General features: G+C 46.5%; 1 protein-coding gene across 7 annotated transcripts in view; it reads right to left on the minus strand.

The window, feature by feature from the left end:
- KMT2C (lysine methyltransferase 2C) overlaps nt 1-26107 on the minus strand; it is a 2745351-nt gene that overhangs the window by 171919 nt on the left and 2547325 nt on the right. For 6 of the 7 annotated variants that reach the window (XM_069647923.1, XM_069647922.1, XM_069647921.1 and 3 more), the window contains 2 exons: nt 19307-19449; nt 18891-19059 (listed from right to left, as the gene is read on the minus strand). In XM_069647923.1, the coding sequence (XP_069504024.1) occupies nt 18891-19059; nt 19307-19449 (312 nt within the window). The remainder of the gene's footprint in view (nt 1-18890; nt 19060-19306; nt 19450-26107) is intronic. The other variant, XM_069647919.1, reaches the window with a different exon arrangement.

The following is a 26107-nucleotide window of genomic DNA, read 5'->3' on the forward strand; positions in this document are numbered from 1 at the left end:
GTCACTGTGTTGTCCATTAACACCAGGACGCGTTTCCACTGCAGAGAGGAAGCAAATGCCGTCAGCCCCAGTCTGACTGCTTGCAGCTCCAGCAGATTGATGTGGTAACCCTTCGTCCAATGACTGCTGATCTAGAGAGCCATAATGAGCCCTCCAGCCAGGCATCCGTGCCGAATCGCTCCTCTGGCCATGGCACCCAGAAAGATTCTCCCACCAACATGTTCGTCCTGTCGCTCCACCTGGGCAGGATGTTCGCCACAGACCTCGATACCTTGAGCACATTAAACATCTCGCCGAAATACTGCAACCATTGTCTCTTGAGAAGCCACTGAAGGGGTCTCATCCAGAGTCTCATCTGTGGCACCAAGAACATAAAGGATGACAGGAGGCCCAGCAAGCGCAGAAAAGCCAGCACTGGTAGATTGCTGGAGTTCTGGAAGAGACTGACAATGTGTGCCACGTTGGTGAATCTCTCTTAGGGTGAAAAACCCTTCCCCCTTCCTGGGAGTTAAAGACTGCTCTGAATGAACTGGAGCTTTTGTGCTTGTGAGGGCTGAGATGTCCAAGTTCTGGGAGGAACCAAAGTTGTGCAGTAGTGAACAGGTGTCCTCAAGATCGCTCGAAATCCGCTCCGGCGACTATGCTTGGATCAGCCAATCATCCAAGCATGGAAATACAAAGATGCCAGCTCTCCTGAGGCGGGCCGCTATTACTGCCATCAGCTTCATAAACACCCTGGGGAGCAGCGGTCTAGCTAAAGGGAGCACTTTTAATTGACAATGTGCGTCCCCAATGACGAACCTTCAGGAACCCGCCTTGCCCTTCCTGTGGATAGGCACGTGAAAGTAGGCATCCTGAAGGTCCAGTGACACCAGCCAGTCTCTGAACTGAATTTCCCTCAACGTCGTCATCCTAAATGTGTCCTTCCTCAGGAATTTGTTCAAATCTCTGAGGTCCAGGATGGGACGGGGTATCCCCTTTTCTTGGGTCCAGAAAGTATTGGGAGTACCGACCAGAGCCTACTTCCTCGGTTGGAACTGCCTATACTGCTCCCTTCAAAAGAAAGGCCTGCAGCTCTTCCTGTAGCTCCCGTTCCGGCTGTCGGGAGAGTAAAGTTTTGTCCGGCGGTTTCTTCAAAAACATGAGGAATGTCTAACAAGCAGGGCCTTAAACTAAGGTAGACCGGCCCATCGCAGTGACATTAACATCTGTAAATGCCCAACATTGCTGCTGAGTGGGCATTTACAGATTTTGGGTGGGTCTTGCTCTCTCAGGCCCTACCCTGCCTATACCTCTGTCAAGGACCGAGGTGTTGGAGGTAATTTCCCTCCATTTGCCCAAGAATCCAGAGACTCTCCCTCCAACTGATGAATTATGAGGAGAGAACTCAAAAGGTTTGAGGCGCTGTGGACGTCAACGCCACAGCCACAGCAGCGGGCAACTGTCGTGACCAGTATCTTCCTCTACCAGGCTGTGGGAACCTGCGTTGCCCTGTTTGGCAAGGGGCGCTTGTGCCCTTTTGGGAAAGGTGGAGTATTTCCTGTAATCCCGTCCACTGGACTCAAAAGCAAACTTCTGCCACAAAGGCTGTTGCTGCACTGATCCTAGTAAGCTTGGAGTCTAGAAACTTTTCTAAGGACTCGTCGCCTTTGTGCCCAAAAAGATGTTTGCCATCTAAGGCAAGGTCCAGCAGCTTCACTTGAACCTTCGGGGAAAACCCTGAACCCCTCAAATAAGTAGACATGCGCAAGACTGTCAAAGAGCCCAAAGCACGACACATACAGTCTCCCCTATCCAACCCTGCTTGGAGTACTTGACAGGCCATCTTTTTGCCATCAGCCACTAGACCTAAGAAGCCAGCTTTGACTTCCCCCTTTGGGAGGTGATCAGCTGCGTCCGGAAATTGTGCTCCAGATGTGGGAGAATTTGGAAAAAAGAAAGCACAAGAGGCATTTAAGGCCTTCAGAGCCATGCGCCCGAGCTGAAAACCTTTTTGGCCAAAGCGTCAACTTTTCTTTAACTCCCGGCTGGTGGAGAGGTTTGACATCGAGAGCCTGTACACAAATGTTGCGTCCGGCACCACTAACCGCACTGGGTTTGGGCGAATTGTCAAAAACAGAAGGCCGGCTTATAGTTTTTCATAAGTTCTGTGTCGACTGCTGGCATCTAGTACAGCCGCTGTCACAAGGCCATGACTGGGTTTGCTATGGCTGCCATGAACGGCTAAGCACATTCCGTTTGCGGGCCACTATCGAGGATGACGGTGAGGCTGTACTGTGACGCCGGTTTTGACGGTGCACCAAGGCCGCAATTACCTGCTCGACCGTCTTGCAGTATTGCCAGTACGGTTTCAACTGTTGGAATTCCACATATGGAGATGTGTCCAGAATTTTGGGTTTGTGCAGGCTGTTTGGCAGTTGAACTAACCCAGGTTGGTCCGCCATAAAATCTGGCCACGGATCCAAGGCCGCACCCTTTGGCCCCCCCAATTGGCTCAAACCCAAACCGTATCGTGTTGACCTCCTCATCAAAAATCATCTGCATCGAGGAACACCGATCGAGTGTATGGCACAAAACTTTGATCTTTACATTTTACATTTACATTTATTTATTTGTATCGCGCACAATAGACCCGTAGGTGTGATGACGCAACAAGACACACAGTACATAGTCATGAACAACAAAAAAAACAGATGGGCACTATTACTGTTCTGAAGCAAAGCAAAGCAAAAGAAAAACAGTACAGAATAACTAACTCAGGCAATTAATTTAGAACAATATTCATCATTGAGGTCGATGATAGATGGTTCAATTTATCGAGACTTTGTAAAAACAAGGGTAAACTACTAGAGCCACATCCCACCACAATGCAGGTCAGTGTTAGCCTCACTACACCAGTCCTTAATTTGAATTCTTCGAAGTACCCTGAAGTCATCAGATCTGACACAATTAGGAACCACTTTTAAATTGAGCCAAGCTTGGATATTATTATTTAGGGCCTCCCTTGTTTCATGGTAAGTTGGTTTCATTACGTTGGTTATTATAAAGTTTCTTGGATCAAAGACTAAACTACTCAAGATAGAGTCACTGATTTTCGCAATTTTGGATTTGTTTTGTATGCAAGTCCCTATGGGCCGCATTAGACAGTGATTCCATCGGCCTAGTGATCAGTGGGGTACCCTGTGGTAGAACATTGGGGCCAAGGCTAAAAATGGCATCTGCCCCCCTTCTTCTGAACCGGTGGTGTCAGGTATGTAACAGCAACAGGATCCGTTTGGGTACCTTGGTGATGTTCTATATAAACGTGGGGTACCCCAGTCCTAATGGCCTCAACAACTGTTGGGACAGACCGCAGAAGCACAACTGGATTCTTCCCAATTACCCTGATCCAAGAGAGGAAATCCTCCATATTATGGCAGGCCCCAAGATCATGCACTAACTTGACCTTATAAGATGTCCAGTTAGAAGGAGCAGTAGAGAGGACAGATCCATGACTGAGACTTACTGGGCTCTTGTTACTTAATTGCTCATCCAGAGGTACCAGTGTCGAAGCACTTTAGACAAGTGTAGAAGTTCTGGCGAGGCACAATATGGCGGAGGTGTGGCACTAAGACTAGAGCTGAAGGTGCTATTGAGCGGATTATTAGTGTGTAGTAGCTCGGAAAGGAAATTCTGTTCCTTATGCAATCTCCGACGTCTCCTGGCACTTGAGGCTAACACTTCTGATAGACATTTGCCCCTTGTTTGATGGTCCAACCCAAATGAGTGTAAAAGTTGTGGTAAATGACTTTCACCCTCCCCCGCATTCATCAGATCAGTAGACAGCTGCGGAGGGGAGCCTAATTCTGCCTCTAAAGAGCAGACAATTACCATGTTTTTAGACGACAAAGATTGCACAGATTGCAATCTAGTTACTGGCATGGCCAGGACTAATGCAGTCTTAAAGGCACACTCAGTGCAAACTCAATATGCTCGCCTGGGAATCGCTCTCAGATTCAGCTCAGGAATAATTATGAAGGTATGGAAGTGAGGTGGAGACTTACTCACTTTACAGGGCAGGGCAGCATCCACGTCGAGCAGCTGGGCCACAGAGTGCTGCTGGCACCGCCGCTAGCTCGGAAATGACCAAGCCGCCAAAAAGGAGCCGTGACCAAAGCACTCCGGCAGCTCCGGCTACCAGCACCTCCCAAGCCTTTGCGCCGAGATGAACCTTCAAGCTCTAGGCGCTGCACGCCGACACGCATCATACAGTACCTGCCGGCAGACACGCTAGAGCCCAGACGAGCTCTCCGCTCACAGCTCAGGGGCTAGAAAAGGGACCCTATGCAGAAAGCGGAAGTCAAGCCGCACTGCCTTACACATCCGCTTCCGACAGCCACTTTCGTCTATCAGCCTCCTGTCAAGGTGCTTCTTGGCCCAAGGGGACAGCAGACTGTCTCGGCGGAGGAAGTGGTTACTCTTTTGGAGTCTTGCTCAAGGGAATTCGACACATCTTGGCTGCTTTCTGGATGGACGAACCAGGCACGGTTGGAGCAGTATCAACACTGAAGCAGTACCAACCGAGGTGTCCCAAAACCTTCAGCATTTGGGTGTTAAAGTCCTATCACTCCTCCCTAGACGCAACTATCGCAGTGTGGGGTACATTGACCCACTCTGCAGAATTCCCATTCATAACCAAGCTGTGCTTTTGCAGTCAACAGCTAAATGGCTGCGCTGGCACTTTGGAGCACCATTACAACAAAACTGCGTTTTGCAGCGACAAAAGGATGGATGCACCATCTTGCCAAACCCCTATTGGGCGAGTTGGACCAGCGGGCACACCGAGAAAGTTGCCAGTGTGTTCTTGGGTGCACCCAAAAGAAGTGAATCAAAGCAGCGCTGCTCTGCTGCTTGCAAAAAGTTCCCATTGAAAAGGGAATATTTTACACTGAAAAGGATGCTACCCCGATGCCATTTTCATCTATTCCACATCACATTGCTTTTATCCATAAGGCCCGGTCATGCTCATCCATATCCAGTTTGTGCTCTAGCAGAAGAGAGCTTTATCCCTGCATAACAGGCTGTGTCAGCCAAATCTGAAAAATCAAAAGAAACTTCACTTTCAGCTGCAGAAAACGTTTGAAATTTGAGTCACAAAATGTCAAAACGATCAATGCTTCAAAGAAACCCCAGCTCTCTGGGCCTATGTCAATTTCAGTGCATCTGTGTTTCAAGCAAATTGCTGTATAAAAGGAACAGACTATGGCTGCAAAACAATATCGGGAAGTCAGATTGAAGAACCGAATTTAAAAAGGGAAATCCTAGCAGCTTTCACCACGTGGCAAAATGGGCTTTTGCAAACCAAAAGAAAATGCCTGTTTTAAAAGTACGATGTTGAATAAAAACGTATCCTTGCCTAGCAATGTGAAGGGGTTTTTGCTGGGAAACATATGGGATGTTTTATTCAACAGGCTTGTTTTTGATTCAGAACAAAACAGAAAATAAAAGAATTAAAATGTATTGGCTGGATTTTGCAAGCTCCAGAACAGGTTTTCTGCTGGGTAAACTGAGGCCTACCCCCAAAAAAGGAAGCCACCATAAACTGCTAGCACACAGGCATGCTAACTGCCACCTTGAAAATGTTGAATGGACCAAGAGCACTAAAACATCCACTGCCCATCAGACTTTCGTCTGTGCTCCAGGCTGAGACACCTACGTGCAATCTGGGAAGTGACACCAATTATTCAATCAAATCAAGGAGTTCCAGAGAAAAACTCCATGACAACCCTGGGGAAGCTGAACTTGGGGGGGTAGCCTGGAAAGACATGACCATATTTGGAGGACAACGGCAGCCCCATTTGGCTCAAAATAATATTTGATGAATACACTTTTAGGACTTTTAATTCTGTAGCCGGACAGCGCTGAGATATAAAAGTTACAGGTAAAATATGATTTTTGAAGCTTTTAAACAAGATATCGTGGCTGTCCGTAGCCTGTATGGACACAAATGCCAGAAAAATGTGAATCATGGGGAAAGAACATATGATGGAACGTTAAAAAATAACAAAGATATGCCCTATGAGAATATGTACACACGCCTAAAGTTATAGAATTTTAAGTAATATATTTCTCACTAAAAAGTGTGAAAAACTGGTAGAAGGGCAAAACAAAGTTTGATAAACTATAGAGTTGGACTTTCATGCTCAGCATGAAATATGTAATCTGCCTAGGTAATTTGTAAAGATGCCAAAATTGCGTAAATGTGTGATTTATGTGAAGAATGATTTTAGCTAAAGTAACTGTGGGATGACCCTATGCATTGTAAACCCACATCATAAAGCTGATGTCAGGCCTCTAAAATTTCAATCAGTGACACTAAGGCGGTAACAATCACCCCTGACAAATCCAGTTGTTTAGGAGCATACTCAGCCTAAACCTGCCCTACCATATAATTCTGTGATGTCACCATGCTTTATATAAAGGGTGGCTGACAGAACTCTAGAAACACACTCTCCTGAATTTCCAGCGTCCGGGTATCCTGATCTTCTACATCCATCTTGCCAGATTCCAGATTCCACTGCCAGGCCAAAGCATAGCTGACCTTATTCCAGCAAGGCCTAGATTCAGAAAATCCAACTAAAATCCCATTAACCAGGGGAAATACTGTGGTACCCTTTTTAGGGGGCATCCTGAGACCTGGCCGGCATGCTGCCCACTAAATACCCCTGACCAGAATTGCCCAGCTGTGGTTCTGCTAGGAGAGTCCGCCGCTACCTGGTGACCCGAGCTGTGCAGTGACCAGACCAGTGTGACTGTCCCAAAATCCCATCCCGTAGAAACACATAACCTACCTCATCTTGACGCTTTTGTCTTTATTCCACTCTCTAAGCAATCCTATCCATGCCTTGCCAATTTGTCCTACTGTCAGAATTCTTTGTGCATTTTGTCAGTGATTTCCCAGTGTTAGCGCCATTCTTTCATTCTCCATGCTTGCAAAAACTACCTCTCCAAAAATAGCCGCATGATCCTGGCACGAGCACTAATCTTATCAAAACTTTATTATTGCAATGCTTTGTATGCAGGTGCCAACAAAAAAGTTCTAAAACTCCAAACCCTACAAAACAATGCACTAAGAACTGCATTGGGCATCCCAAGAAAGGACCACATCTCGGAAACAAGAAGAAATCATAAATGGCTTTCTATCCAGGATAGAATATACTTTAAACTGGTCTCCATTTCCCACAAATGACTCCATAAGGCCGACCCTAAATATCTTGTAGACAAAATTGTTCCTAAAACATCTGCCAGACCCACGAGATCAGCTAACTCCTGCTATATTGTTGCACCACGCTACAATCTCAAAAGAGCCGGCGGTACCAGCTTCCCAGTGCAAGCAGCCCAGGCATGGAATGCCCTCCCTCTCAGCCTGCGCACTGACTTCAACCTACAGAGATTTAGGTCCAACACCAAAGAATGGCTCTTCTCAAAGGACACTGCACTCTAAACGCACCAACCGGCTGCCCACAAAGTAACTTACTAGGCTGGCCTATCCCACCTCTTGTACAACCTCCCTGACTAACGTCTGGACTAGCGCACGCCTAGTGAGTTATGGTTCTACAGATAGGGCATTGCATCGATATGTTGTTCACTCTAACTGCATATTATATGCAACTGTCTACTCTGTAATAATGGCTGTTGATACTGTACTATTGAATGTATATTCTTTAAGCTGTCTTGTATAGCGCCCGGATACCTTTGGGTGTGGCACGCTCTAGAAAAACAAACAATCAAACCCCATCTTGTAACTCCTTAGCAATATTTTGAATAATTTAATTAATTTCAACGCAAAGAGAAACGCGTCCAACTTACCCTGTTTCATGGGCAGCGCTATCCAGCCTTGATAATCTAGCTCAAGTAAAACTTGCCTTTCTTTCCCAGCAGATTTTCTCTTTCACTGCTTCATTTTACCAAAACCTAACCTCTTTTTATCTTGTAAATCTCATCCAAATCTTCAGCTACAACCATCCTTTCGCTCCTATATTGTCCCTGTGATGTGCATCTATCCCCCAGCCCAAAAACCACATTCCAAATCTGCGTATTTTAGCCCTTTTTCATACAAAACATTTGTGACATTTAAAACTGCATCCATGTAAAATGCAACTTTCCTACATGTGATTCCGGCTGCATCGTCTTCTTACTTTCACTTGTTTTTTAACTGTATTCTTTTTGTTGAGAACTTGCCTTGTGATTGCCAGTGTTTATACATTCCTGTTATTGTGATGAAATCATATGTGCCTCACAGAGTTAACCGCATATTAATTATTTGTCAATTTCCGAGTGTCATTTTGTGCCATTGCAAAAGGGCTTCAAAAGCCTCTTATTTTGTGAGGGAAGGTCGGAGTTTGATTGTGTTTGCTGCATAATATCCCTGGCTCCCAGCTGCTTCTTTCTGTCTATTCCAAAATCGATTCACAGGGGTTTGGGAGGGCATTGCAGGGTGCCATCTACCCAAAGAGAAAAAGTGCTCCTATTAATTTGCGCTTTGGGTATGTTCTTGTGGAAGGTTACCAAGTGTATTGCTTCAGTTTCCATTGTAATTATCACCCCATTGGTGATTGCTGCCCAATATTAAAATGTGTATGATTTTCTTTGAACTTTAAAAATAAATATTGCATTCCCACCAACCAGCCTGGTTCATGGTCCATTGTGACTCGGGGTATTTGAAAAAGGGGGTGTGAGACGGGTGTGCCATCTCAAATTGAATCCGCAGAATATAAAGAGAAAGCATTCCAGTTGTGCGCTACATACTAGGCTAAAACCAAGGTGTCGCCCGATTGAAATCCTTTATAGCAGCGTACGACTTACCAAACGAGTCGGAATCGCGTGTGCTCAGGAGTCGCCCCCTCGGTATCGTGCTCCAATGAACTTGGAAGCGATTTCACCAGGGATTTAGAAGGCGGTTTGCCAAGCACCAGCTTACCCGAGTGTTCTGTGGTGGGTCGGAAGAAGAACTCGGCCACACTCAGGACATGTTGAATTTCTTTTAATGAAATTATAAAGAAGAACAAGTTTCTCACCTAGTAACGTTCTTTCGATGGGATGTTCCGACGATGTATTCCACATCTATGACAGGTAATCACCACAGCTGTGCTGCTTCGGAAAGTTTTTGGTGTCTGCGTCGATACGCCGTCCTCGAGGACCTCCGTCGAGCCGACGTCACCGGATGTTATAATTAGGACGCACGACGCCTGTAGCCTCAGTTGCAGTTTTTTCCCCAGAACGTATTGCACCAATCGACTGCCAGAATGACTACAGAAAGCGTTGCAGAAACGTAAGCTGCAATCGCATAAGAAATTCTGTAGAGGGGCAGGCTGGGAGGCTTCGATGTGGAATACGTTGTCGGAACATCCCATCGAAAGAACGTTACCAGGTAAGAAAGTAACTTGTTCTCCGGGGGGGAGGGATGTGTCGAGCACTGCTCCGATGTACTGGAGCCGCTGGGTAGGTGTCAAGTGGGACTTCTTTAAGTTGAGGGAGAAGCCCAGCCTGTGAAGGGAGTGGCAGGTGACTGACAGATGATCCAGGACTTGCTCGGGAGAGCACGCCCTGATCAACCAATCGTCCAGGTAGGGGTAGACGTGAATCCCCCCTTTCCTGAGATACACTGCCACCACGATCTTGGTGAAGACCCTTGGGCGGAGGTCAATCCGAACGGCAGAACCCGAAACCCGATTGAACGGATTCACCAATGGCATCCTTGCCATCTTGTACAAGGGCAAGAAAGCCATCCCGTTCCTCCCCTTCGGGAATATGTTCAGCCGCCAAAGATACACAATTCCACAGAGTGTGAGTGAAACGTGCTAAGGCGCACACAGAGTTGGCTGCCTTCAAAGCCATACCCCCTGAAGAAAATACTTTCTTCACCCCACCGTCAAAACATTTTGTTGTCCCTATCAGGAGGGATGGTAGGGTACGATGCCGGCTTTGCTGGGGCTGTAGCCGCCTGCACCACCAAACTCTCCGGAGTGGGGTGCAAAGTCAAGTAGCCGGGGTCGCAACTGGCTGGACGGTATTTTTTCGGCAACAACTTATTCACTGCCGGGAGACTCTCAGGAGCACTCCAAGCTGCTGCCACCCTTCTTTGTAAGGCCATATGAAATGGCAGCACCGGGTCAGTGGGTGGACCCTGGTTCAAGATCTCTGTCAGGTCATCCTGCAGAAAATCACCGGGTGGAGCAGACCATCTCAAATACTCGGTCTCCCTCGACATGAGACGCCTGTATGAAGATTCGGTGCGAGTACCAGGCTCAGGCCTACCAAATTCAACCTCCGGGGAGGTGTCCAGACCACTGGCGTCATGCAAAGATTGACGCAGGTCTTCCAACTGGGTATGACCAGACAACAGGTCATCAGGAACCTCCCGAGGAACCAAACCTTCATCATACCCTTCATCCACCTCAGAGATGATGCAATCCAGAGACTGGAATAAATTCCTGGATGAAGGCACAGAAAAAGATTCAAATACAGGCCTCACCGACTTCTTCAGGGCCTTCCTCAGAGTTTCCACTGATGCACGGGGTACCTCCGGTAAAGCTTCCACAAAAGGCGCTGAGGGCTTTGACGGAATTGGCGTTGACATCGAGCGTGGCGCCGATGGCTTTGACACAGGCCTCGAGGGCGGTGCCCTGAGCGTGTCCTTCGACGGCCTCTGCGCCGACGGCTTCCTCAGAGGTGGAGCCTCGAGAGAGTCCCTCGACGGACATGGCGCCGATGGCGTCGACGTCTTCTTAGAAGACCTCACAGGCTCAGATGGTCTCGAGGGCGGCGAGGACCTGGAGGGGGCATGGCTAGAGCGATCCACCTTGTCCGATCGGGACCTCGATGGCTCCCGATGATCACGCTGACCGCCTGATACCGAAGGCGTGCAAGCAGTGGCCCTAGCGCGTTCCCTGCCGGCGTCTCTCAAAGGCGCGGACGGAACAGAGCTCTGCAATTCACAAATTGCCATCATCTCCTTACAACATGCGTCCCATTCCGCAGGAGAGGAATGCTTGTTGGGACAAGCCACCTGCCGTCTGGCAGGGTCCTCGGACGGGGAAGGCGACCGAGGCATTCGCGGAAGCGCCATCACCGAAGAGGCAGAGGAATGGCAGGAACCACTCTGGGACGAAGCCCCCCTGGACTTATGCCGACGCGGAGAGTCACCCCTCGAATCGTCGGTCGAAAGCCCTGCAGTTGGACTTTCGGGGTTTGGAAACCCTACCTACAGATAGCTTCTTCTTCCGCTCCTGCAAGGCCTTTGACGTCAAAGACTGGCAATCGTCACAGTCATCAGTGGCGTGTTCCTCGCCGAAGCACCAGAGCCGGACGTCGTGCGGGTCCATAAGCAACATCTTGGAACCGCAGTCCCGACACTTCTTGAATCCCGACCGCGGGGTAGAAGAAGGAGACATGATATCTTCACAAACAACCAAGTTCGAAGAACCGATAGAAATCAGAAGAACCGAGGCGCGCTGAGATCTCCGAAGCAAACACATTCGCGGAAAAAACGGAACTGAGGCTACGGGCGTCCTACTTATAACATCCGGTGACGTCGGCGTATCAACGTCATCAACGCAGGATGCGGACGCCAAAAATGTTCCAAAGCGTCACAGATGTGGTGATTACCTGTCATAGATGTGGAATATGTTGGAGGAACCAATCGCCTTGAAAAGGCCTATCTCTCCCTATTGCTAGAGGTCTTTCCCTGCCTTACTAATACAAACATCTAAAGTTGGCCAAAAGAATGTTATATCTGTTTCCTACTCATTTTGCTTTGTGCCTTCTGACTGCATCTTTCTCTCAGGATTTTTATCTTGGCTCCTTATATTGTCAAACAAAATGTTGCAGTTTTAGAAATATGTTGCTTATCTGGATCTTCTCCCATACTCTCGGAGTTTCCTTCATAAGCTCTTGTAGCTCGTCCCAACTGTTCATCAGTCTTTTACTGTCTTTAGTATTATGCTTATGATTCACCTGAAGATTCTGTCTCGCAGCCTTTGCTTTCAGTTTTCTCACGTTCTTCAGATCCAACGTTTCTCAGGTTTTGTAAGATTTTATCTGTGCTATGAATCTCCTCTCCTGGGTTCTCTGCTGGTTTCTTTCTTTTTTTTATTTTAATTCACTTGGCAGTTTCAAATCATAATTCTGATTACACTTGTATATGGAGTGTCTTCCCCACTGTTCAACACACTCTGGTGCTTAGGGTCCCCCTCTCCCCCATGGTATTCATTTCCACAGGTACCAAACCGGCTTTCATAAAGATCACATGGCTACCTTAAACATCTGTGCTTTACAATGCCTCGCAGCTGAAGTGGAATCGGGAAAGGGGAAAAAGAAGTTGTACACCTGTTTTGTAGACTTCTAGAAGGCTTTTGACACAGTGCCGTGTGATTGATTATGGGCAAAATTGACAAGCTGGGGCATTGAACCCAGGCTGTTATACCCAGGGGCGTTGCCAGGAATTAAATTTAGGAGGGACACAGAGGGGGCCAAAGACAAAAGTAGGGGAGGTACAGACAAAAGTAGGGGGAGAACATGGTCACTGCTCGTCTTAGGTAGGTGGGCACAAGGGGGGGGGGCACAGGGTTTCACTGGGGGGGGCGGCCCCCTCCAGACCCTCACCTAGAGACGCCACTGGTTACACCTTATCAGAGAACTTTACATGAACACCACTGTGGTAGTTCGTGTGAATCGGGGACGACTACTATCCAGATCCATACCCACCAACCACAGACTGAAGCAGGGATGCGTTCTTGCACCCCTGTTTTACAATTTATATACCTCTGTTATGGCTATTTTTATTGTTGAGGCAGGAATTCCCCACTGATGCTGGATGGCGCTCCAGTGCCTCGGCTCTGCCGATGACACTTTCTGGATCACACTCTGATAGGCTTGCAACGTTCCATCATGGCCTTGTCCTTGTATGCCCAGCAAAACAACCTCATCATCAATATTGACAAAACCAAAATCATAACATTTGGTACTAGGGCGAGGGAAAGAAACCATTTACTTGGAAGCTGGGAGAAGTGGTCCTCGAAGTAGTTGAGAGCTACTTGTGCCTAGGCCTACATGTGGAAGATCGTTCAAACAACATGTATTATGGTGAATATATAATGCCCAAGGTCTTGAAAAAATGGTGGACCCTCAGGAAGTTTGTCAGCTGTAAAGGTGGATTTAATATCGAGGGCATGATATCGATATATGGAACCAGTGGTGTGCCGGGGATACTATAGGGCACTGTTGCCATCACTGAGCTTAAAATGAAATGGCTGGAGATCCTGGAGGCAAAGATTCTTTGCTCCATACTGGGGGTCCCCAACTCTGCTCCCATCGAAGCTCTGCGATTCGAACTAGGACACGTTTAGCTGAGAGTGCAATGGCAACTTTTGCACTATAAATTCTTGGTTTCTCTTCTCTCCGCTAACTTAAAACACTAACTGCCTGAAAGGCCTTATTGTGGGATATTATATTCAAAACACTACCAATGCATACCTCTGAGATTTAAGAGTCTCTACTATGAATTTCCTGAGCGAAATCAATGTAGAAATCTCAGATTTGATTGACTCTCCTGCCCAAATTGCAAATTTAAAGGGACACACAGAGGTTTGGGATGCAAATTACAACCCATGCCGGCTCCATGCTAAGACAAGCCTCTCTGAATTCCCTAGAGACAGGGGTTCAAACATTACATTCCCCACACATATCTAGTTAAGCCACGTGTCTACCAAATCAGGAGATTCATTACATCCAGGCGTGTTAGGGAGAATTCTCAGAAATGTGCTTATGCCTCTCTACCTTAGAGACACCCAACTCTTTTTGCTGGACTTTAGGACTTTAAATTTCTAACCTGGAGAGAGCGAGACCCTTTCCCACTCTCTCTCATGTATTTTTCTGTGATTTATACTCTGTTTCTTTTGACTTTGGAGTCTGACAAATTCCATAGGAATCATCTTTGCATTGTGTCACACAGCACCTTAAGTGCAGTGGCACAAGGAAGTCTCTTAGATTTGCCAAAGGAGTAAATACCTTCTCTTGGCGAAACTACTGTTTCCAAGAGCAGTGAAGAGAAATTGACTTTACTTACATTTTGCAACTTTCTAGACACAGCACAAACTATCTTACCATAGGGTGCTGGAGGGGTGACTTGGTATCCCTTTTGTCTAGTTTCTCATGTAACATTTTTATTTTACCCTTTCTACAATTAATGGCTAGTGAGAGTGGTTTACTTTTTACTACCATTGTGTGTTTTTTCCGCGGGCTGCAATTGCAGCTGCAGTAAGACACCCATGTGTAGAGGAGGTCCCAGATAAAGCCTGCACTCCCATCGCCCATTTCGAAGTACCAGGAACGTTCACACAAAAATATGTGACGTATGATGAGCAAATAAACCAGCAGAGAGCCGCAGTAGGGCTCTGCCAAGTGCCTATCAGGAGAACAACACCTGTCGAAATACCGATACCTAGAAAACCAGGGACAGTAAGGTATCCATTGAGAAAACCCTACCAACAAATAAGACGAAATGAAGATAGCCTAAATACCGTCCCGGAAGAAACCACAAAGGCCTTAACTGAAGACAAATGGTGAGGTCACGAAGGACCGGACAGGCTTGCAGATAGAAGATAAGACGACCCAAAGATGACACAAGAGACGAAATGTCATGAATAAGGATATTGTGAACCTAGAAGAAGAGACGATGTTGAAATATAAAGAAGCTTAAAATGTAAAGCAGGATGAAGCCATTCAAGCAGCTAACGCCTGTACATATGCTTGAAACCGCAAGAAAGCTAAGAAAACTGTGTTGCTTGCTATGCTTAGTAGAAGATAAATCGCGGCAAGCGCCACCTATACATATCTACCTCAATGAAGCACATTATATAAGTGTGAGTCCACTTTACACAAAAGCAGAATCAACTCAGGTTACTAGAGGCAAAACAGGACAGGATTCGTATTCCAGCAAAAACGAGAAGAGATGGCTGAATCGAAACTCAGCAGAGGCAACGTGTGCCAGGAAGAGCCAAGGTCAGACCAATAGAAGGAGCGAACAGTAGCTTTGTGGAATTGAAACTTAAGAATAGAATAGCCTATCTCAGGAAGGTCGAGATAAGGAGGCGTAGGCAGGTGGCAAGCCGATTAAGAACTAAATGCACAAATTGAGGGAAACTCGGCAGATTCACAGTGTGAGTAGCATGTGACCATCCTAGCGAGAAGGAGCACGGATTCACACCTACCCTTGGCAGCCGCTCAGACAGAGATATCATAACTTTTCCTGACAAGAAGACACAGTTTCGATGCCGACCACAGCCAACTAATTGACACATGGCCATTAAAGTACTGATGGATTGAAAGAAGGCCGGGTGAATCTTGGGGCACCCTGCACCTGGCTGACCATTCTGCGTGCTGCTAATTAAAGTGGAAATGTATGCATGGGGGTGAAGCCAACCCAATCACAATGGAACAAATAATCTAGGGTCCTATAGATAGCAGAACCAATGGGATGTCATACTCTTAATGATGTCCACAATAGTAATGTCAGAAGGAAGGGCTTAGACGCCCACCTGATAATGTTTATCCAATCCTCTCACTCCGCTACCATATAAAGATATAGTGCCTACAGTAAAGTTACCTTTTTCTAACCAATAAGAACTGCATGTTAGCTTTTGAGTGTTACACGTCAATGATGACAATTTTTGAGTAGAAATGTTACTGTTTGTATGAAGTTCGAGGGAGTTGAAGCGAGACGGGCTATCGCATCACTGTTGATTTCCATGTTTCCCCGTTTTTTGTACTGGTCATTAAACGGACTCCCCTTTGCCAAACCATTGAGTTGTCCTTATTGATTGGTGTTGGAGTAATATACCTGCACCCCCATCCATCTCAAAGTTGCAGCTATCTCGTCTTAAAGTACTGCGGAGCAAACCCCGACACTATGGGCCGGCCGGGGGTCTCCCCAGTACACATGGGTGCCCATTTTGTCAAAATGGTCCAGTCTTCTTTTTTCGCCAAGGTCCTTCTTGGTATTTACTCTGCGCGCCAGGCCAGGTTTGGTCCCTTTGTTAGTTTGGTCTTTGGAGGGATTCACTGGTGAAGCCCGCCTCTGGCTCCAGTTTGTCTGACAGGGGCAGGAAGTGAGGGAGGTACCCGAAACTCCCTGTGCTTAATCCCCTTGGTTACAGGAATGCACCCAAAGGTGATTGGCTGGCTGGCTGTCCTTGGAGGACAGCCACCCTGCTGTGTGAGTGAATGAATGGGAGAAACCTGCATAAAAGCAAAGGCTTTATGGCTTGGAAGGCAGTCGACCACTGGACAAAGGAATCTAAAGAAGAACTTGGAAGAGACGCCTGCCTCAACTCCTGGACCGTTGGTTTGCCCGGTGAAGCCCTGCTGCTGTGCTGAAGCTCCAAATTCGGCTGGACTAGAGAATTCCTGCAAGGACGACTTCTCCCCTTGAGTTGGTGGGACCAATCAACTCCAAAGTAAGCCTGTCTGGACATCCTTTTGAAGCTGGTTGTAGTTCCATTGCTGCTGCTGCTGGAAACGAAGAGCCAGGGAGAGGAACACCAGATTGTGTGCGTTGCTTTTAAGTTGGCCAAGAGCTCCAGGAAGATCCTCCAGACTCCCAGGAAGCAGGACTGACCGAGCCTGAGCCACCTCAACAGAGTGCTGGACCCCAGATGCAAGGAAAGCCCATCTCGACAGCCAAGAGTCTGTGGTGGTGGTGCTATTTGTTAAGACACGAGGACCTGAAACCGCCACTGAATAAAAGTTGGTACTTTTCTGTCGCTGACCGTCCCGTTGTGTTGCAGGAGTCCCCAGAAGTCCTCCCTCTTGTCCCCACAACTGAGGCCCAGGAACAACAGGATCTGCAGAGTCACACAGGCACAGAAGCCAGCTGGAACCATTTCTTCTAAACAAAGGTACTGTACATTCTAAGAACTTACCTCTTGTTGTGGTAGCCTTACTTGATCTCAGTGGAGACCTGTCTTGGTTGCTTCTGTAGAGTTGGTAATAGCTTATTTACCTCACAAGCCTAATCAGCTTGTGGCCCTACATTGATTTCTTCTTTTCTACAAAGACTTCTAACACATTGTGCAAGACTTTTACCTACCTGTAAGAAGTGCTTCAGCTCACCTAGACTTTTGTCCAATTGACTTTGGCCTGGCCTGGCTCCCTGAATGACTCTTCTTCCCTCTGACTTGGTGTTTGGGCTTCCTTCCAGGAAGGGTTTAATTTACTTTGCATTGGGGGTTGCCAAAAGTACTTACCTGCTTCAGAATATTTGTGTGATCTCGTGTTGTGCTCTAATAACCTTTTTCTTTGACATACCCCTAAGTATTGCTCTAAATGCAACAGTGATATATTAATGTCCACAGTGTCCTAGCTATTTAAGTCACCTGAGGTTGTAGGAAGTGCTTGTCCGCCATCCCAAATGGGTATATGCTGATTTAGAGACACTAAGAGTGTGTATTTTGAAGTGTATTTGTGTGTTACTATTATATTGCACCTGCAGAAGGCAGCTTAGTCAAAATGACTGTTAAATTAATAATTATTTAATATAAGAGTTTATTTGAATACTTGTCACTGTGAATCTCTGTGTAACTCCCCTACTGCTCACACTGACCCCTCTTGAGATAAGCATGGCTGCTCATCATGCTACCAACCTGTGAAGTACAGACTTATACCCAAGGTTGGGTTCCTATTGCCAGGAGGTCATGGTTGTTGTATTGCACCCAAAGGTTACTGATCCAAAATCTTGCCTATCAGGCACTATCAATGCTGCAAAGAAATCTATGAATGCCACGTATAAAGGTGGACGTCTGTCAAGCTTAAATCGCTTTGTAAGAAAAAAAATTCAGAACAGGGATGTTATGAGAAGTTGCATAACTACTACAGAAAACCAACACTAATCCAGTTGTTTTTCTCCCCGTTGTTCCATTTTATCAGATCTTTAAGAAATAAATTAGTGAGGATTTTACTGGAAATATTTGTACTTGTATTTATTTAGTTTATATAGAGCTTTACAACAAAGCGCTGCACATTTTAACAGGATACATATGACAATTAACATTAGAATATATAAAATATCTAACATTGCTAATAATCTATAGTTGGAAAGAGTACATCCTTCTTTCTTTTCTTTTAATTAGGCATTACAAGAGACTCTTTCCAAGACCTTGGAGGTTCTACTTTTCACTTTGGCAGTAAAGTGCAAGTAAAATATGTGAGCACATATTAAAGTGTCCTCTTTCATAACATTAGCTAAGCCACGAGGGCCAGGAGAGTATGGTATTTTTTAATTATTTACAAACCTATAAACTTACTCCTCTGTGGCTTAAAAAAATTAACAGAAAGAACGTCCGACATCTTTGCACCCGCTTTCTTGTTGAAGGTATCTTCGATATTTTCAGAACACACTATCTCAGCGATGGTATTTATCTGTGCCTCATCTCTCCCGAACATGTGTTTATTTAATGTAATAGTGCTTAAGCACTATCTTGTATGCAACTTCTGAGGGCCAACTTCTGAGGGCCACCTCCCTACAGCCGTCTCCCCAGTCAGTGAAATGCCGCCTCCCAAATGGAATTCCTCCATCTGTAGGATTCAATGGGAGTTGAGATTTTCTGATGAATAGGATGTATGGGATGGCTTTCACATTTGCCGGAAGAAGAGCGTGGATCACAAGGCAAGGCTTAACCGCTCCACTGTTGCCACCTAATAAAATAACAAATCCACACAAACGCTCTAACATCTCAAACAGCAGAAATACATTACTGATATAACAATGTAATGGCAAGCAAAATAATATTAAGGGATGGACATTTAAAAAAAAAACACTTTTGCACAACAGTGAACAATCACAAGTAAAAACTGACCTGAATATGAGAGCGAGCCAAGTATACATTGGACTTCCATTCAGTTTTCATTTTACGGTACTGGGACGACTTGGAATGGACAAACTGCTTACTGTAAGGTGCGTTTAGCTCCCCCGTGACTGTGCTCTGAAAGGACTTTGATGTGCTGGTGCTGTTTAAGGTGTGAGGCCTAAAGGTTGTAGAATACGAAGATAAAAACAAAACAAAAGAAAAAACTGAAGTTGTCTCTGAATTGGAAAGAAACGCATTTTCATCATAGACAAAGCAAACTAGCTCACACAAGGCACGTTCATTCCAAGAGATGCAGCTACACAGCCAAGACAACAGGGTTTGTAAGCAGCAGACAGGAGCACAGAAACCCAAACTAATTTGCTTAAAAACCCTGGGCTGCATAATGTGAAACTAAAAGAAAATACCTTAACACAAACCTCTTGACATGGCTGCTCGTTTTTGGCTCGGAGCGAGTGCAGCCGGTGGGGTTGATGGCAAGAGGAATTTCCATCAGTGCATTGCGGCCATATCGGAAAGTGTAGTTTTCACATTCTTCAACCCCTGGAAGCTGAAAATAAGAATATTTGAAAACATTCCAAAGCATGTCACAAAATGTGTATGCATACCATTAAATGCCTGCAAATACTGTACGCCTAATGTAGCTTTGTTTACTTATCATCGACATGCACAATCCTTTGCAAAAGAACAGTTCTATCATTTTCTTGTTTTAAGAATTGCATAGGACTTTGACGGTTTTAAAGTGATTCCAGTGAGCAAGGCCAATCAGCAGGTAATTGCAATCGAATTACTGTTAACTCAATAGCCTTCTATTGTTTATTTTAGCTTCAGAAGTAAGTATCTTTTTCATCAATAATTGAGTCCATCAACAGGTTGACTAAATATGAATATTTAATGATGCCCTAGTGAAATCTGAACTTTATCTCGTGAAAAACTAGGGAGTGTTTCACTACCTAAACCCCAAGGATTTGTTGCTCAGGTGGCCAGGGGAGGGCCATCGCTTTTGTATCCAGACCCTGGGGGTGGACAAGCGATGGAGGATTCTATTCTAATATATTTTTATTAGGCGGCAACTCGCCCGCAGGCCTCATGGCGCTCACAGACAATACAACAAAAAACAAAGAGGGGGGAGTATGGCCGAGCGATTGCAGTGAGAACCGTAAAGGGAAAAGAGTGAAAGGAGCCTACGTTCCTCCCCTGTTGAACAGGTGGGTTTTCAAAGCTTTCCTAAACTGGGCAGAGGACGCAAGCTGCCTGATAAGGGGGTATGGGTAGATCATTCCAGAACCTTGGGCCCCAGGTGTTAAAACTGAAGTCTACACATTTCTTGAGTCTACAGAGTGGTTCCATAAGAAGGTCCTTGTTATTGGACCGCAGCGTTCGCCTGTAAGGTAGTCTCCTGATGCGTGATACAAGATAACTAGGGGCAGTGCCTGCAAGGCATTTTCATACCAGGCAAGATGCTTTAAAGTGAATCCTTTGATGAACAGGGAACCAGTGTAGTTTCCTCTGGGCATTGGTGACATGATCTCTAGGTCCAATGCCACAAACTGCTCCGATAGCCCCATTCTGAATAATCTGCAATTTATTTTAGGTTTGCTTGTGTGGTGCCGACTAATAGCCCATTAAGCGAGGTAACACTTTATTGGATGGATGGGGATGCAGAATTTACTCTTACACCAGTAATAAGACCGACTCAGGAAGTTGGCAAACCTTAGCTGTTTTATTTGCAATTGTCTACAACAGACATCAATGGACGTTCGCTCAAGTCTCTCAACGTTTTTCATGAACAAATACGCATTTATAGCAAAAACTTGTCATCATTGACGTCATAATACGTGGCAAAGTAAGAAAACCTACTTGGGGTTGTGGTTGCTCTACGGGGAACATCTAGGTATACTTTCTATTGGGGATAGGATTATGATTGGATCCCTAGAGTCAGGTGGACAACTATGCCCATCCCCTAGTGCAAGTAACCTTCATTGTCAAATATACAATGTTTCATTGGCTTTCAAACTATAGGGTTCTTTACTACGTGGCCCTCTTCAATTGGTTGGCACACTTGTACCCTTCTGGAATATTCCACTCGCTAGCAGCACGCAAGCTGGTACCCCAGGTGCTTGTGGATGGACTTCACCATGCCTTCCCACTCAATTAGCCCATCAACCATCATCACTCCTGCTATCTGCCATTCAAATTGTCTTTGAACTCGGCATTGCAAGTATCACTGCTCTTGAGAATAGAAGGGAGTATGAGCACATTCTTATCTTCAGTCCCGATGGAACTTGCCCAAAGACTATTTACATCTACGCCATGTGACAGGAGACCATGTTTTAGCTCCTTCCTCACATTTAATGCTATTAAATGAATAAAACTTGGCACTCAGTGTTTTTCCATTGCACCTCAACAGGAGCTTCCCTCACTTCTTACGTTCATTGTATCTTCTCGAATAGATATCCAGTTTCTTGGCTGCCTCAACCCTCGACACCGGGCCAGACAAGCCTTCTCAATTCTTCCATCTTCGTCAGCTGCCTTTTTCTGCTGCGCCACACTTTCAGCCCTGGCTTACTAAAATGTGACATGGAACATCCATATTATATACATATGACATTCATTACTGACCTTAATAGCATTTCTGATGATTGTATCTGCTTAGATTCACATGCTGTGCATATATCCTCTTCGAAGTCGGTGTCTTGTACCGCACATCTTGGGTGCAATCTGAAAGTGTTCAGCTGCTTTATGAATAGCATTGAATGCATTTGGTCCTCTATGGCAGAAGCTTATCTTATAGGAGGTGAGGAGGGAGGATCTATGCGTCTGGATCAGGGAAGTGGACGGTGACAGCGATGGTGCCTCACCCACTGGTTGTTCATCACCCCAATCTGGGGACTGGTCTATAGTCTCATCAAAGAGATCTTCTCCCTGATCATAAGGGTCCTGAGGGATCTCTTCTGACTCGGTTAGGTCAAATACCCCCTCATGAGGAGTCTGGCTGGCGGATTTTTGGAGTTTCGACATAGTAGGGTAGCAGTCTTTTTCTCTTGGCCTTTTAGGGGTGATAAATCTTTCAGAAACATCGACAAACTTGGAGAGTTTATTCATATACCCCACAAACCGGTTCCTGGTCCATAAGGATGACCCAGAGGGGTCTGGAGGGGGAAAGGGCTCTTCTTGAGGACTGGAGTCTTTGGGCCGTCGAGGCTTGTCTGCCAGTCTTAGATAAGGGTTGGGAACCTACAGAATATTCTTCCCAACCCTCTTGACGTCTTGATGTATCTTTCGACGTGTCCTTAGGCCCATTTGCCACCGAGATGATGTTCGCGAGACTCTTGCAGAGCTACAGCGTATCTGGGAGAGGCTTCGACGGGCCTAACTGCTTTGTCGCGGATTTCGGCACAGTCTTACCTTTTGGCGCTTACGCGCTCTTATGAAGTTTGATGCCGATGCCCTTCTGACTTGAGTGCCCGGGCACATGCCGCCTAGATGGTTGCAGGGAGGGCAGCTGACCCTGGGGATCGGTGGGTTCCGTCTAAAGTATCGGCGTACCCGTTGTGTCTGTGGCCGTTCCGACCAGTCAGTTGAGGAGGCTGGAGGGGTTGTGTGCTTTCCTTTATGTGACGAGTCCCTGACGCCGGGGTGTACACTCCCCATAGCAGAACTGGTGGCCTGCCTGCCTGCCGGGCCGGACACCTTGGAGCATGGCCAGAAGATAGGTCAATGGCCTCCGCGTCGGAGCCACAGCTGTCGCTTGCTTCCTCGTCACTTGAGGCGGCGGCGGGAGAGCTACTCTAGGCCTGCTGCATGGCGTCCCCGTTTTACTCACTGTTCTTTTATCATCTTAGGACGTAAAAGCTTGCAAGCCGACAGGGCTGCTCGCTATGATCTCGAGGTAGACACTTATTACACCTCCGATGTGAGTCTTTCCATGGGTACTTGCCATTGCAAGAAGGGCAAAATTTAAAAAGGAGTCCTGTTCATAGCTCAGGTTAATAGCGACAGCAAAACCAGAAGGGAAAAGAGAGGGGAGAAGGAAATGAATTCTTGAAAAGAAACAGAGCCATAGAACCCTACTGTGTAGGCCTGGCCAGAGGGCCGAGGCCATGCGGTCGACAGCGTCGACCAGAGCACCAGCTGGCGAAGTCTGGAGTTGTCTTCTGCGGTCTTCAGCGTTGGTTCTGAAGTAGTCGTCAGTGAAGGGTGACTATATTAAAACGACCGGAGGTCGTGGACAAAGAAATATATATTAGCAATATTCAGCATCTGTAGTTATAAAGAGATTTTGCATTTTCTTCAGTGCTCTTTGCTCATGCAATCTTCATTCCGCACATTAAATGTTACTCAATTCTTTATTGCATCAGATTCTATAAGGTCTATATACTCTCTTCCTTTCCATTTCTTCTTGGTGCGTCACCTCTGATTCATGTGACATCACCAATCTCTTGCCTTTGTCACTTCACACTTCTTCAGGGACCTGCTTTTAGAGATTGTCATTTCTCTGCAGGGTACATCATGTAGGGCTTTCTCAATGGATACCTTGCTTCAAGAATTCTTTATGTGATAGGTACCATTATTGGCATTGTACATGTTGCGATTTCGGTCTTCCAACATATAGGCAAAATAGGGGCGGGACTTAAGATAGAGGCATTTGGCTCCTCTTCTACAGTACCTGTGGCTATCAATGCTCTATTTCCCTCTGACAAATATGGCTGGATCTGCCATAGTAGTTGAGTCATGTATGCGCAGATGGAACTTAGGTAAGAGACAGGTTTGTTGAAGTTTAAATTGCGATCAAAGACGACCCCTAAGGTCTTAACATGACTCGATACCTGAATACTGGTCACTCCAATTGAGAAGGCCTCAAATTGAGGGTCCAGTGTTTTAAGCGTAGACTCACTGCAGAGAATTAAAATCTCGGTTTTCTTATCATTTAATGCCAGAGAGTTATTACCTATCCAGAGTTTAATGGCATCAAAGACTCCACCGACCAATAGTGAGTCAGCGTCATAATAGCCTGACAGTTCAAGGATGATCTGGGTGTCATCAGCGTAGTTAGCATATTTGACAGCCAGACCATGCAAGAGATCGAAAATAGGCTTTGAATAAAAATTGTACAACAGCGGGGACACGCTAGATCCTTGCAGAACACCACAGCGCAGGAGGACCTCTTGAGACTTAAAGTCCCCCCTGGCAATCTTAGCCTTCCTTGCTTCACCTGGGTAAGGGGTCCTCTGGGAGTGGGGGTGGAACACCCACTAGCGAGACAAGGTATCCCTGTTTCCCGATAACTTCTCTACCCCTATCCCAATCTACTTTGTATGACACTACAACTCCCATTATCCTCACCCTATCTACTACTAGGCCAAGGAAGATCAGAAACAGTCATCATGATTACCTCAGACTCTTTTCAATGGCTCTGTCCAGGTAATGAGGAAGGCAAGGTCAGGTCTCCCTTTCCAATCATCCCCTCCTGAAACGTGTTAACTTCCCCACCTGGGATGAAAAGTGGAGTACACAGGTACACTCCGAGCGAGGCTGGGAGCGAGAATGAACCGGACTTCAGGAGCTGCTGCGAATGCAAGATTGGAGGGCAGAAAGCCAGAGGAGTTTATGAGCTGTGGGGAAGTCTTAGGAAAGCCAGGCACAAGAACCAAACTTGCAACAAGCAGCTGATAAACCGAGCTGGAAGTCATCCTTCTGGGGAACCTTGATGGGAAGACTGCATCCCTGCCGGTGAATGGTTGAATTGGGGAGGTTCGATAAAACTTCGAGTAAAGGAGGCTTGAACTCAGACACGCAAACAATATTAAAACACAGCTGGTGAGTTAAAGAGAAGAACAAAGGCCTGGTTGTTTTGGTTTGAAAGTAACTGTATCAAGACAAGGTTGCGTGTAAAACGGCAACCGCGAGTAAAGAAAGATCAAAGCTTTAACACACACAGAGTGGTCCTACTGTTGGATACAGCACAGTCGAAAGTCTATGTAGTAACATGCACGAAGAGAAGAAATTATTGGACTATGCACCTTTGAAGGAGCTATAGGTGCCCGAACTCTATGACCTCATGAGCCAACCTGCTAAATTGAGAGCTTGAGGGCAAGTATGTAGTACCCCCCCCCGTGCTTGAGACAGCATGTTGTACGGGCACAGCAGCTTCCTGGGAGGGGAGACTGACATTGCCATGAGATGGAGAACCAAGGGTAGCAGGCCAACATAGGGGCCACCAGAATCATCCTGATTGGCTCTTGGTGCATCTTGTGCACTATTCTGTTGAGCAGCGGAATCGGGGGGGGAAAAGCATAGACACATTTCCCAGACCATGTTATCCAAAGACCGTTCCCCTTGGAGCGGTTCTGAGGGTACCTGGAGGCGTAATCTGGGCATTGGGCATTCTCCAGAGTGGCGAACAAGTCAACCTCTGGGAAGCCCCATTCTGCAAAGACATTGAGTACAATGTCCTCCGGTAGCCGCCACTCGTGCTCTACGGGTAGGGGGAAGTCTCTGAAGAGAATGTCCACCAGAAGATTAGTTCCCCTGTAACATGTTATGAAAGGAGGAACATTACGTGTTTGAGAGCCCAATTCCATATGTTCTGGGACAGTTTGGACAGTCCAAGAGAGTGAGTGCCCCCTTGTTTGTTCAAGTAATACATGGCCGTAGTACTGTCCGTGAGGACTAGAATTGTCTTTCCCTGGAGGTGTGTCTGGAACACTGCTAGCAGTTCCAACAGGTTGATGTGATTGGATGCTACAGCTGGAGTCACAAGCCGTGCGCCATCAGTTGAAGGAGGTGAGCACCCCACCGGTCAGAGATGCGTCTGTGGTGAGAGTGGCTTCTACTGTGGGGGTGGTGAAGGTTTTCCCCTGGAGAAGGTTTTCCCTTGACTACCACTGACGAGACTGAACGAGGGCTGCCAAGACAACCACTAGATAGTCCCACTGGCCGATGGCCTGACACCATTGGCTCGAGAGCCACTCTTGCATGTGGCACATGCACAGATGAGCGTGAGGAACTAGGTAGACGCAGGAAGCCATCATCTCTAACAGTCGCATGGTTTTGCGAACAGTCATCTGGTGACTGGCTACATAGTGAGGGATCTGGGTTATAGGTGAAAGTTTCGAATGCGTAGGATCGAATGCCAACAGGGTCGAATCAAAAGGACCTAAAACCAAAGGGTCGAAGTTTTTTTGGGGGCGGTGGGGGGGTTGTCC

This window comes from Ambystoma mexicanum, chromosome 2q, assembly GCF_040938575.1.
Source record: "Ambystoma mexicanum isolate Mex_15411 chromosome 2q, UKY_AmexF1_1, whole genome shotgun sequence".
NCBI lineage: Eukaryota > Metazoa > Chordata > Amphibia > Caudata > Ambystomatidae > Ambystoma > Ambystoma mexicanum.